Source organism: Cetorhinus maximus, chromosome 6 (assembly GCF_964194155.1).
Source record: "Cetorhinus maximus chromosome 6, sCetMax3.hap1.1, whole genome shotgun sequence".
Taxonomy (NCBI): domain Eukaryota; kingdom Metazoa; phylum Chordata; class Chondrichthyes; order Lamniformes; family Cetorhinidae; genus Cetorhinus; species Cetorhinus maximus.
In genome coordinates this window covers 142,270,196-142,284,755 of record NC_135884.1, presented here as the reverse complement: position 1 = coordinate 142,284,755, position 14,560 = coordinate 142,270,196, and the positions used below count along the sequence as shown (strand labels likewise).

Sequence of the window (14,560 nt, the reverse complement as noted above, 5' to 3'; positions counted from 1 at the left end):
CAGTTGGAGCATTTTGTTTGTTGATGTGGCAGGACAGATGCAGTGACAACATTCCACGGGCTCCGAGCTGATTAACGGTGGATGGGGTTTGCACTGAGGGCTGTTTCCTCTCACCTTGGACTGAGAATCGCCAAGCGAGGGCTGTTTCTGGGAATCTCACTGAGCCGCTGTGAACATTTCCTTCCTCTCACAGCTGTGCCTGCACTCAAACCAAACCACTTGTGGTCTGCAGGCTGACTCTTCTCAACAGTAAATGTTTGTGAGCTGTGTATTAGTTCCACCTCACGGTGGCTAGTTTGCTGTGACCTTCACGGCAGTATTTCATTCCCCCCCACCCCGCCTCTTCCCCCTGCTAGCCCTGTCCAAACTAGCCATGAGCAGTGGTCAGGAGCCAAGAGCAAAAGAAACCATTTCTCATTTTGATTTGCTGTGGAGGAATTGAGGGAAATATTTATCTTGGGTGACGTGCTTCCCCACCCAGTGGAATAATTTTTACCGCAGAAGCACGGTCACATCACAGCTGCTATCTGTAATCTGTGCTCAGCGGGTGCTCCGGTTGCCTTGGGGTTCCCTGTATGCCTGGGAGAGGGGGAATACTCAGAGGAGTACTGCTCCCGATTGCTTTTCAGAAAGTCCTGCTGAGAAATATGCATGCTTGGCCATTGGGTGAGAACAGGGCTGTCTTTGAATGTGAAGCTGGACAAGGTGGAACCTTGTACCTCGTAACTTTGCAGACATTGATTCATAAAAACAAACTTGGACATTGTGGGCGTGGATTAACAACAGAAGCCGTAATTCCAGTGTGTTTCACGTAATATGGACAGAAAATCCTGAAATGATGATGTACTTGATTAATTTTCAGCAGCGCGTTGTGCTATGACATTGTACATAAGGCATTGGGCTACTGTTGAGTTTGCAAGCTTGATCTTTGTGGGAGCACAAGGGTTAACTGAGTGAAAACAAGTACTTCAACAGAATTCAGTCTGAAATGTCTTGTGTCCTGTATGTGCTGCATCCTTAAGACAGGATATAGGTAATAAAAAGACTAAAAGCCTGTAAATATAAGAAGCCAGGTATGGGTCAGTTTTTATTGCAAACATTTCAGTGGTACAAATATCTTTGATTATCAAGACACTGACAGGAAAAAATCTCATTTCAGGGATGGCATTGGTTATCTCTGTATCCTTGAAACAGTGTGACGATACACCTGGATGATGTTTATCAACCATGTGGAATGTTAGGCCTAGTTGGGGGGGTCTTCTTGTAACAGCCAAAAAGGGCATTTTGAAACAGTTCATAGGGACTCTGGCCATGAGGGGTGACATCATCCTTTGGTCACTCACAGAGTTGACCATGCAGGGAGTAACCAATCTCTGATCGCCACAAGTTTTGAACACATGTACAGAGGGGTATAAGAAAGGTGTACCTTTCCTTTGCTCCTTTGTTCCTTCCAGCTGGACATTGGCCAATGCATCAGAAGTTACGTCTTTTCCCCTGGGCATCTGATCAGCGTTCCAGGTGTGAATGGGTACTAGAAGGCGTCAGCTGGGCTGAGTATTGTGAGTATCGTTCAGGGAATATGTAATCCTTTAGTCTCCTGGTTCAGTTAAAGTGAAGAGCTGGAGGGGAAGTGCCAGTGCTTCTGTGGGTTAAAGTAAAAACACTGGAGGGGCAAGGCTGGGGACTGTGTGGATGATTCAGCTTTGTGGATATCATCCAGATAATTGGTTGATCTCATGGTTTAAAGTAAGACAGGGAGATGGATGAAAGAGGCCTGATGTATTTTAAAAGGTAAAACGCGAACTGGATTGGGAAGTTTCAGCTTCTCTGGGGCACTTATAAAATGAGGACACAATTGAATTGAAAGTAATCAGTTTGTAAATTCTGTTTATCTTTGATAGACACTGTACGATGTTATTCGCCTCTTCATCAGTTATCAGTGTGCTATTCATATTATGATTTTGAAACAGTTCAATAAAGTTAGTTTGAGAATTTTATAATCCTATATCTTTGCCAGTTTTTCTATTCTATATTTATTCTATTCATATCTGAATCCTCGTAACAATTCAAGTGTCACATCCTGACTGACATCTCATTCTCGTTCTTGTCTTCATATCCCTCTGTGGTCTTGTCCTCTACATAAATAATCTCTGTAATTTCCTGCAACCCACTGGGAACTCTGTGTTCCTCCAACTCTGGTCTCTTGCACATTCCTGATTTTCTTCAACCTTCCATTAGCTGTGGTGCCTTCAGATGTTTAGACCCTTGGCTCTGGAATTCCATCCCCAAACCTCTCCCTGTCTCTCTTATATCTCTGCCCACCCCACACTTGATGCTCCTTGAAACCTAACTCTTTGACCAAGCCGTTGGTCATCTGATCTGATATCTTTTTTATGTGGTCCGGTGTCAAACTGAAGCCTGATAATGCTCGTGTGATGTTCCTTGGGATGTTTTACCGGGATAAAGGCGCTATATCAATGTATGTTGTTGTTGTATGACTTGAATTGCCTGCTGACACTCCCGGTCTAGTCTTGTGATAAGTGGCCAGTTCAACAAGTATACGGCTGGCACCTGGTATCGTGGAACTGTATCCTAACAAGAGGCTGCACCTCAGGAAGCTGGGGTTTGAGGGAATTTCGGGTGTTGGGAGGGGTGGCAGGTAATGGATTGGAGAAACTCAATGGTGGAAAAAAATAATCCTTCCACATTTGTACTCCAAAACTTTGTGGAATAGTTACCAGGCACAATTTTCAAAAACAAACTCAGATACTTGGGCTGTGACTACCAAAAAAGGCTGTAATTAAAAGGGAGTCTAGGCACACACAACAAGCCAGAAAACACTCCATTTCTCATTGTCTGTTTTGTGGTTTTATTTGTTTCCTACATGACGGACTCCAGCTTTCCGAAAATGGAAGAAATGAATAATTTGCTTGAAAATGAAACGACACAATTGAAGCGCATTTAATGATAACTCTTCTTAAAATATACACAAAGTGTATGCATTTCCCTGAAGAGGACATGAGTTCACACAGGTAATTGGAAAAGAATAAAAGTAAAAAAAACTGTGGATGCTGGAAATCCAAAACAAAAATAAAAATACCTGGAAAAACTCAGCAGGTCTGACAGCACCTGCGGAGAGGAACACAGTTAACCTTTTGGAAAAGAAGTCAGTTAACATATTAAACAATTAAGCTTCACATTCCTAAGCGCTGGCACCTTTTTATTTTATCTTGGTTAACTGAGGCTAGTCGAGGTTTAAGCCAGAGAGGTCTGATGAAGTCTTAAGTCTATATTGTACAGGTTGTGAAGAGGTGGGTGGATATATAGATGGTGAAAAGGTACTTGACACAGTCTGACTTGGGTGGGTGAATAAACCTGTTTCTGCGGGTGCACAGTGCTTGATACGGATATAATGACTGTCGTTGACAGATGTTGCCACAAATTGCTCACAATACGCCAAACAGGCTGAGTCACTTTCTGAGAAATCAGAAACCTGGAACTGTAGCCAGATGCGGCTCCTCAGGAAGTGTTTGCCTGTGGAATTCTGTCTCTCCCCCTCCAGTTCACGGTCTTATCACAAAGAGGACAAGTATGTATTACGGGAGCTTTTTCTCTTTGTTTGTTCCCCTGAGGGTGTAAAAGAGTTCAGCTCGTTCTTTCACTAGAACTGCTGTAGATCAGCGTGCGGACAGGCAGCCCTCGGCTCGATAATGGATTGCAAGGATCAAAGATGGAAACCTTTTAAACCCGGTAAGTCAATCAGTAGTTTGAACTAGCAGTTTGGGGTGGGCGGGAGGGAGCACTCACCTTGCGTCTGCTAGCTGGAGTACCTTTAGATGCTTTGTACGTCAGAAACGTCCCACTCAGAAAAGTTGCTGGTTTCTTTGCCGGGTGAATGGTAATTCTTTGCTTGGCCAGTGCCTTCCTTTTGGTTTTTCTATCACAGACTTCCCAAGAAGCTGGCTACTGTCAGTAAACGGAGTAGGCAGGAGGTGGAGATAGTAGTGGTTGTCGCTAAGACTTGTGCTGTGTTGAGGGGTTGTAGTGAATGTCGAAATGTTACTGGGCCATATGGAGCATACAGACAGTGTTTGGAAAGCAGTCTATGGGTGTACTGGTTTGAGTTCACAGGCACTTATGTTCCATTATGTAGTTTGGGGTAGACTTTCTGCTGTGGGCGTGATTGCGCCATTTTGAAAAGTGCTTTCTTCTTGAGTGTACGCTCGAACTCATTTGCATATCACCGTAGGCAAAATCTGTCATATGAACGAGGACAATTGGACAACCTTCAAAATGTAATTTTTTTTCAAATTTTGCTTTATAATACTCCTTGATACATTTAAGAGCGGCAACTTAGTGCAGTTTGATTAATACGTGTAATATCAAAAAAAATTGAACACTTTTCGTCACAGTGACTGCTGCACCATTTGTGAGTAACTAAATGTTTAATTGTTGAAAATGACCTTAAAAAGAAATATACAGAACTTGTTATATTGGAGCCTAGAAGTCAGTATCTTTGTTGTCATTCTTTCTTCATTTACTTCCATCAGCTTTTAAAACCTGCCAATGGTCGCCTTGCACCTTAAAGAATCAGTGTCAGTCTCAGAGCCTGCTCAAGGTCTCCAAATGGGCACCATTAGTAGAAAGATGTGATGGTGATTCATTCGATCCGGGAGTGGGGGGTGGCCAGTTTTGTGAGTGGGGCCTCCTCCTACCGCAATCACTTTTTAAACAGGCGCAAAAGATTGCAGGACCCCCATTTGCACTGAGCAGAATTTATGGTTAAAATTCTGTGATATCTTGCGTTGAAAAAAATCAAAGCCACCGAGCAAAAACTGTATACCTTTGTGTTTCTTGAAATCCATTGAAGAATGAAATAATGGAAAGAAAGACTTACACTTAAACAGCGCCTGTCGTGACCTCCAGACGTCCCAATGCACTTTACAGCCAATGAAGTACTTTTTTTGAAGTGTAGTCACTGTTGTAATGTAGAAAACGTGGCAGCCAATTGGTGCACAGCAAGCTCCCACAAACAGCAATGTCAGGATGACCAAATCATAAGTATTTGCTTAAGGGATATATATTGGCCAGGACACCGAGGAGAACTCTGCTCTTCCAAATCATGCCATGTCTGAGAAGGTAGATGGAATCTAGGTTTAACTTCTCACCTGAATGACATTGCCTCTGACAATGCAGCAGTCTGTCAGTTCTGCACTGGAGTGCCAGCCGGACTTTGTGCTCAAGCCCCTCATGTCATGTCACCAAGGTGCATGTGGAGTGAGAGAGTAAGTGATGGTCAACCTGGTTTTCAGAAAGGGAAGACCAATCAGCATTAACTTCTTAAGGAAACCACATAGGAAAGCCCTGCGATGGGGGTCGTGGTCTCCTACAGTCTGCTGCCACCATGTACGTTGAGGGTCTTGATGGAATGCATTGCCTGGAAGTGTGGTGGAGGCAGGATCCTCAAGGGATCTGTCTCTTTGCTACCTATGCTAAGCAAGATATTGAGACTGATGACACAATTACATGAAGTTTATTACTAGCAACAACTATATACAGCTCTGCACAAGCCTTGATCTAACTTGGGTCCTAACAGTTACATAGGCTTATTATTTGACCACATACCTGATTCATGAAGTACACATAAAGTCTTACTGATACAGTGTCACAGACAGTAGTGAACATCTGCAATTAAGATCACAGGCAATAGTGAACTTCCAAACATGGAGGCTGTACTTTGACCCTCCAGCCTTATGCTCGGTGATGTCATAGTGATGTCACTATGCAGCTTCTATGCATATGATATCACAACAAAGGAGTCTACTTGGACTACTGGTAATGTGTGTAAATACTGGAGATAGTTAAGTAACTAACTGAAAGAGGTTGGTTAACTCAGTTAGCTGGATGGCTAGAGTGTGGTGCAGAATGAAGTCAGTGGCGTGGGTTCAATCTTGTTCCCGCTGTAGTCGTTCATAGATGGCTTCCTCCTTGCCTTGCCCCATGCTCGATGTAGAGTGGTACTTCTCAAGCTATATAACCATTTGCCCCTCTGTTAGACAATGATGTCTATGGTCCCTCATGAACTATGGCTAATTATCTTACCTGAGAGAGATCACTTTGAAAAATCTCAGAATCACAGAATTTTAATGGCACAGAAGGAGGCCATTCGGTCCATTGTGTCTGCATCGGCTTTCCAAACAAGCATTATGACCTATTGCCTTTTCCCTGTACCCCTGCACATTGTTTCTATTCAAATAATCATCTAATGTCCTCTTGAACGCCTTGATTGAACCTGCCTCCACCACACTTCCAGGCAGTGCATTCCAGACCCAAACCACTCGTGTGAAAAAGTTTTTTTCTCACATTATATTTGTTTCTTTTGCAAATCACTTTAAATCTGTGCCCTCTCGTTCTTGATCCTTTTACGAGCAGGAACAGCTTTTCCCTATCTACTCTGTCCAGCTCCCCTCATGATTTTGAACACCTCTATCAAATCTAGGGCGGGAACCCTGTGCAATCTGTTCCTCTCTAATCCAGGGATGTTTGAGGCCAATTGTAGAACCCCACTGCTCAGAGAACATCAAATTCAGCACAGACCTGGGATCAAACTGGAGTCTCCCTTGTTGGTGGAGCTCGACTGGATAAAGTTGTTGAGTCATTGGTCAAACTGTTGGGGAGCTACGTGGGGGAGGGGAGACAGACTCATTTTGAAGTCCACCAAAGATCTTTGTTGTTTAAGCAACACCTAAGTGGCTTGAGGCTGCCAGTTATTTATCTACACTGATATCCTGCTGCTCTCTGCCTTCTCAGTGTAATCAATGTAGATGGGAGTTTGAAGAGAGATAACGCTCACTGGCAAATGTGGCGAGAATTTGGTTACTGTCAGCAATTGGTGGAGGCAGTGAGATTGGCGGTGGAGTCGTGGCAAGGAAATCCCCCAATTCTTGGGAACATTAAACTACTTTAAATTCTAGTCGGGTGAGCTGGTATGAAATGAAGTGGGGATTTATGAGAAGAGAGTAACAGAGAAAGAAGAAGCCACAAGGAAGGCAAAACTACGTATGTGTTACTTGGGTTTACATGGGATATACAGCACAGAACAGGCCTTTTGGGCCAATCAGTCCATGTTGGCATTTATGCTCTACTTGAGCCTCCTCCCATCTATCCTTAACTAAATTTACCATGGTAACCCTCTATTCACTTCTCCCTAATATGCTTGTCTCTGTACTATTCGCTTCATTCACTCCCTCTGTTAGGTTCCAAATTCTCATAATTTCTTAGTAATGAAGTTTCTGCTGAATGCCCTATGGGTTTATAATTCCCCATTGGGTAGTAGAATTGGACATTGTTTAGTCAGACTGTATTAATACCCACTTCATGTTTTCTAGAAATCTCAATGACTGTGATGACAGGAAGTGACATCAGCCAGGCCTTATATTGTTTCCTGTCCTCCTGAGCCCAGGCCTCTCTGCTTCCAGTTTCCTGTTGCAACAGGTGAAGCTTATACCATTTTGTGCCTCATCCTCTGAATTCCCCTTCTTAATTCTCACTGGAATTTGATTCCAGATGCGTCAGTTAGCACCTGGTACCTTGCCACAGTGTCCATTCCTCATGCGTAGAATTGGGTAGTTAATATTGCAACAATATTTGATTAAGAAGGGCCTCTCTGGTTTATATAGCTCGAAGTTTCGTCAGAAATTGCACTGAACCAATTAATCTTTGTTGGGGATTTGTGGGAGTCCTTTTTGGATTTTTATAAAATTGGGGAGGATAAAAGTTTGAAACTGCACTTTAGTAGTTTGCGCCACAGCAGAGGTACCATCTGTAGCTTTAACAGACAGATGGCATGGCAGAAACTGGAGTGAGGGTTGGGCACAGGCTGTCGGGGAATCTTCATGGCAACTCCTTGATGCCAGCATAGTGTCCCTCTAAATCAGGTAATGAGAATTCTGAGTCACTTGTTATTTTGCAGAGGGGCACAGCACTGAGGGAGTCTTCACGCAGACTCAGTTCTTCGATGGGTGATTGCAGATAACGCAGGAGTGGTCAGGAACTGTTAGTTTAACGCAGTGGCTTCCTGTTTCTCCAAGTTTCAGCCATAGGAAGTGTCTGTTGAAGGAGGAGGTAAAATGGGTAAGAGCTTACCTGTATTTTCCCACAACTATTAGTACTAGTGGTGCATTGAAACAAAGTGAACAGTGCCACAGATGAGGAGGAAGCAGGTTTGGGACCTTTCAACCATTGGAAGTCCCAGCTTTTGGGGTCACGAGGGGCAGGGTGATTAAGACTAAGGACTTCCCCACAGGAAGGAGTGGATATTGGAGTGGGACAGACGCGGTGTCTTCTCACACCCATCTCTCTGGAAACTGGTTAGAGAGCTGCGTTGGCAGAGACTTTGGAAAAGGTTGCCAGCCTCGTCTCGCATTTCAGATGTGACACAGATAAGTGAGGGAAAGAAAGTAAGTGAGACATGATTGCCAAAAAAAAAAAGACGAGGTAGCTTATGGGTAGAGAATTCCCTCACAACGTATCTGCTTCCTATTAGTTCCGTGAGTGGGACATTGTCAGAACTGTTCCATTGAATTATAGTCTTGTAATACACTATCAACCATATCCAGAAACTAATAAATCGCAGCAGTGTATTTGAATTTGTGCACTTTCTATTTTTTTTTTATCATAATACACTGTTGGTTGTCCTGGTGTTTATAGCCTGGAGTTTTATCTCAAATGCCAGTTTGCACAGATTGAGTACACCATTCCCTGCCAACATCTCCATCCATACTGCAGTTTGAAGGTAGTTTGGAATAGAACAAATGCAGGTGAGGATGGCCCCAGGTCCTACAATCTGTTTGTTGATCTTATTGGGGAGGCGGTGACATAGTGGTATTGTCACTAGACTAGTAACCCGGGGACCCAGGTTAATGATCTGGGGACCCGGGTTTAAATGGCAGATGGTGAAATTTGAATTCAATAAAAATCTGGAATTAAAAGTCTGATGATGACCACGAAACCATTGCCGATTGTCGTAAAAACCCATCTGGTTCACTAGTGTCCTTTAGGGAAGGAAATCTGCCGTCCTTACCTGGTCTGGCCTATACGTGACTCCTGACCCACAGCAATGAGGTTTACTCTTAACTGCCCTCCAAACAAAGGCGATTAGGGATGGGCAATAAATGCTGGCCTTGTCAGTGATGCCCACATCCCATGAATGAATAAAAGAAAGCTGTGACTCGGTTGATAGCATGCCCACCTCTGAATCAGAAAGTTGTGGGTTCGTGCCCCACTAAAGATAGTTGAGCACAGAATCCAGGCTGGCGTTCCGTGTACAGTACTGAGACAGTACTGCACAGAGGTGGCACGTTTCTGATGAGATATTAAACTGAGGCCCCTGTCTGCCCTCTCAAGCGGACAGAAGAGATGCCATGGCATTATTTAGAGCAGGGGAGCTCTCTCTGGTGTTCTGCCAATTTTTATCCCTCAACCAACATCACTTCAAAAAAAAAATCTGAATATCTAGTCATTATCACATTGCTGTTTGTGGGAGCTTTCCTACATCGTATCAGTGGCCGTACTTCAGAAATACGTCATTAGCTGTAAAATGCTTTGGGATATCCTGAGGCCATGAAAGGCACCATCCAGGCGAGCAGAGGAGGGTTTCTTAGGCGTGTATGAGCAACCGCAGTTTTGTCAAGCCACTCTTCAGCTGCCTTCCTCTGTGACAGGACTGCCATAGCGTCAATTTGTCTGCATGCCTGAGTAAGCTACACATCTTTTTATGTACTGTATTTAGTGGAAATCATAGATGACCCTAGTTTGTGATGTGGGCTCTGGGCTCCTCAGGGCTTAGGAGTTATTATTTTGGTCTGGCATTGTCTGTAATAGCAGATGTTTTTGGGTTTTTTTTAATCTCAGCTGGATTTCCTGCCACTTGGGCTAGTAACAGCACCTTGTGTCTGATTGTGCTGCTTGTCAATCAGTGATGTGAAGGTGCAATGCTGAAAGCAGTGAGATGACTAAATGCCTTGTTACCGAGAGGAGATTTATTGCAGTGTAAATCCACAGTGAGTTGTAATGGATACCACAGGCATGGAGAGAAGCCTGTGGTGTATTTCCAACACAGTCTCCCTGCAGCTGGCATTGTTTACGGGGCCATTGTGTGGTGACATCCTGGCCTAGGCATCTGGGACTGCAACCCATCAGAAGTAATGAAGTAAAACAGTGTGCCTACATAAACATACACACAGCTCATTGGCTGGCAATACCACTAATGGTTTACACTTTCCTGTGCTCTTGTGTTAACCAAGTCAAACTGCCATTCACCTCACTCACCCCTTTCACCCATAACTCTGCAAACCGAGCCTGGTTCTTTCTGCACAAACCTGCCTGGCCTTTATTAATTTTATTCCCAAGTTAGTATTCCTCAGAACTTTCGACCCTTCTAAGCTCCAAATTGACAATTCTACATGGACAGACCCCTCCCTGTTTCTTCACAGTGAGAAAGACAATACCCATCACACCAACTCCTATGGGCCTCCTTATCTTCCTTCCGCCGACAACTTACTGAATTTAGAGTCCCAAGTTTGGTCAGGCTTAAGCATTACTCCGTGTTCTAATCTATCTTTCTTTCCTGCTCTTTGCAGCCTCATTGTCTTCCTGCACTATGTCAGCTCAGTCAGAAGATTGTAGGTTCAAGATCCACTCTTGAATACCAGTGCGGTACTGAAGGAGTGCTGCACTGCCAGAGGTGCCATCTTTCCTATGAGACGTTAAACCAAGGCCCCATTTACCCTCTCAAGTCTGTGTCAGAGGCCTCATGGCATCATTCATAGAAGAGCAATCAATATTTATCCATCAACCAAAACCTTCCAATTAGGTTATTATCACATTGCTGTTTGTGGGAGCTTGCTGTGCACAATTTGACTGCTGCGTTTCCCACCTTTAAAACACATCAAAAGTACTTCACTGCCTGTAAAGGGCTTTGAACTTACAAACATAAGAATTAGGAGCAGGATTAGGCCATTTGGCCCTTGAGCCTGCTCCACCATCCAATAGGATCATGGCTTATCTGATGGTGGCCCCAAGATCAGCTTTGGGATATCCCGAGGTCATGAAAGGCGCTATATAAATGCAAGTTTCTTTTTATTTATGGGCTTCAACAATTCTACCCAGCATTCCCCAATAAAATAATTTCACTTTCACATCCCCGTCCCACTAAGTCCCATACAGCGACAAAGGTGCTAATGAGTGTGATGGGATGAGCGGTGTTCTGCTTCACCATGTTGGTATTTTCATTGTGACTGAGCTGCGCTGGCAACTTTCTGTGGGAGCTGCACGGAGTAGATAACCCGAACAGCTCTGACTCCTAGTGCAATCTGCCCCCGTCAAGCAGCTCTGGGTGTGAACGCTGCTGAACTGAAGCAACCACCCCATCTACCAATCAGATTGGCATTGGTTAGAGTGCACTCCGATTTGTCCCTGCCGTTGTGGGAGTCCAGTCATTTTTGAGGATATGTTCCTTTTGACCAGAATGCCAGGCAGCAGCAATCTGGGAGAGGGTGAGGGGGAAGTAGGTTTTCTGTGTAGCACTGTCCACGTCAGAGCGAATCCTAGTTTGACAGTGGGTGCCGAAATATCAGTCCTGTTATCGTTTTCCCTATTACGGTGACGATTGGAAACATGATCATTCTGATGCGCAGTGATAGGTTTGTGAGAGGAGGAATGTTTTTTTTTTGCAGACTGATCTCCGTGCAGAGTTTGTGAACTGTGAAAGGTAAAGTTTGGTGTGAGCCCTGGCAGCGTTTGGATACTCTCCGAATGAAAGCTTGCCCACTATCTGGGATGGGTTGACTCCAGATTGAATCTGTCACTGTGGTCGTGTGAGCACAGCGGGGAAGTTACTGCGCCGTTTCCCAACGTTCATTTCTGCCCAGTGAGAAAACCTATACTTTGACACAGCATCAATATATTGATGGCCATGAAGCTCAGGTCTCATTCACTGCTGTGCAGCCAGAGCACAAGTGAAAGAGCAAAACCATTTCCCTGATGTAACTCGACAGAGAATGATAGGACTGTCAGATGGGGACTGAGGTATCAGGCAGCTGTTCAAGCAACATCAGTAACGTCCCAGGATGTTCCACAGGAGCATTTTCAAACAAAATTTGGCACTGGGGTCACTTAAAGAGACATGAGGACAGGACCAAATGTTTGGTCAAAGGGCTGGTTTTTAAGGAGCATCTTGAAGGAGGAGAGAGAAATAAAGAGGCCTAGGGAGGGAATCCCAGAGTTTAGGGTCCAGGCCACTGAAGACACAGCCGCCAATGGTGTAACGATTATAGGGAGCTAGGTGTGCAAGGGGCCAGAATTAGAAGAGTTCACAGATCTCCCAGAGTCACAGGGCTGTGAGATGAAGCAGAAAGAACAGAACTGCACACCCGTGAGAATGAATACTGGGTGCTTTGTTAAATGTCCCACCCAGTATTCAACTGACCCATACAGAACAGTTCCTTTGTAAGTGAGTAATTCTCAACTCAGGCTGAACCACCCCTGGGAAAGAGAGGGCTAAAATACAAACATACAAACATACAAATTAGGAGCAGGAATAGGCCACTCGGCCCATTGAGCCTGCTCCACCATTCAATAACATCATGGCTGATCTGATTGTAACCTCAACTCCACCTACCCACCTACCCCCGATAACCTTTCATAGAGTCATAGAGGTCTATAGCACAGAAAAAAGCCCTTCAGCCCATCGAGTCTGCGCCGGTCAAACAAGTACCTAACTATCCTACTCCCATTTTCCAGCACTAGGCCCATAGCCTTGTATGCCACGGTATCGCAAGTGCACACCCAAATATTTCTTAAATGTTATGAGGGTTTCTGCCTCTATCACCCTTTCAGGCAACGAGTTCCAGACTCCCACCACCCTCTGGGTGAAAACATTCTTCCTCACATCCCCTCTAAACCTCCTGCCCCTTACCTTAAATCTATGCCCCCTGGTTATTGATCCCTCCACCAAGGGGAAAAGTTCCTTCCTGTCTACCCTATCTATGCCCCTCATAATTTTATACACCTCAATCATGTTCCCCCTCAATCTCCTCTGCCCCAGGGAAAATAACCCCAGTCTATCCAATCTCTCCTCATAACTAAAACTCTCCAGCTCAGGCAACATCCTGGTAAATCTCCCCTGCACTCTCTCTAGTGCAATCACATCCTTCCTATAATGCGGATTCCAGAACTGCACACAGCACTCTAACTGTGGCCTAACCAGCGTTTTATACAGTTCCAGCATAACCTCCCTGCTCTTATATTCTATGCCTCGGCTAATAAAGGCAAGTATCCCATATGCCTTCTTAACCACCTTATCTATCTGTCCCGCTACCTTAAGGGACTGGTGGACATGCACACCAAGGTCCCTCTGATCCTCGGTACTTCCCAGGGTCCTACCATTCATCATGTGTTCCCATGCCTTGTTTGTCCTGCCCAAGTGCATCACCTCACAGTTATCTGGATTAAATTCCATTTGTCACTGATCAGCCCATCTGCCCAGCCCATCTATATCCTCCTGTAATCTAAGGTTATCCTCCTCACTATTTACCACCCCACCAATTTTCGTGTCATCCACGAACTTAATGATCAACCCTCCTACATTCAAGTCTAAATCGTTTATATATGCCACAAACAGCAAGGGACCCAACACCGATCCCTGTGGAACCCGACTGGACACAGGCATCCAGTCACAAAAACACACCTCGACCATCACCCTCTGCTTCCTGCCACTCAGCCAATTCTGGATCCAATTTGCCAAATTGCCTTGGATCCCATGGGCTCTTACCTTCATTATCAGTCTCCCATGTGGGACCTTATCAAAAGCCTTGCTGAAGTCCAAGTAGACCACGTCAAATACATTGCCCTCATCTACACACCTGGCCACCTCTTCAAAAAATTCAATCAAATTGGTCAGACATGACCTCCCCTTAACAAAACCATGCTGACTGTCCTTGATTAATCCCTGCCTCTCCAAGTGTAGATTAATTCTGGTCCCTCAGAATTGCTTCCAATAGTTTCCCCACCACTGAGGTTAGACTGACTGGCCTGTGGTTCCCTGGTTTACCCCTTCCTCCCTTCTTGAATAACGGTGCTACACTGGCTGTCCTTCAGTCCTCTGTGTTACTCACAATAAAAGGCTGTGGTAGAAGAATTAATCCAGGCTGGTCTTTTGGCTAAAGCTGGTTTATTTTCAAGACAACTCCTCAGTGCTACTAGCTTCTTAGTAGCTTCCTAGTAGCTTATTGTGAGTAACCTGGTAGCAGAGGATGGTTTTAACAAGGTGATTGCCATTTTAACACTCTGGCACCTCTCCTGTGGCCAGAGAGGTATTGAAAATTATTGCCAGCGCCCCTGCTATCTCCTCCCTTGCCTCACTCAACAGTCTGGGATACATTTCATCCAGGCCTAGAGATTTATCTACTTTTAAGCCTGCCAGGCCACTTAGAACCTCCTCCCTTTCTATGCTAATTTCTTTAATTATATCACAGACCTTCTGCCTGATTTCCATACCCAA

The 14,560-nt window shown here is 44.6% G+C and overlaps 1 protein-coding gene across 5 annotated transcripts in view; it reads left to right on the top strand.

Annotated features, from left to right (window-relative positions):
• The window catches only part of gse1b (Gse1 coiled-coil protein b), a 599,837-nt gene that overhangs the window by 288,040 nt on the left and 297,237 nt on the right, over positions 1 to 14,560 (top strand). The window contains exon 1 of one of the 5 annotated variants that reach the window (XM_078544610.1): positions 3,378 to 3,750. The exons of the other annotated variants lie outside the window; for them this stretch is intronic. Within the exon in view, the coding sequence (XP_078400736.1) occupies positions 3,711 to 3,750 (40 nt within the window). The 5' untranslated portion in view covers positions 3,378 to 3,710. Of the gene's footprint in view, positions 1 to 3,377; positions 3,751 to 14,560 lie in introns of those variants that run through there. 5 annotated transcript variants of the gene reach the window in all.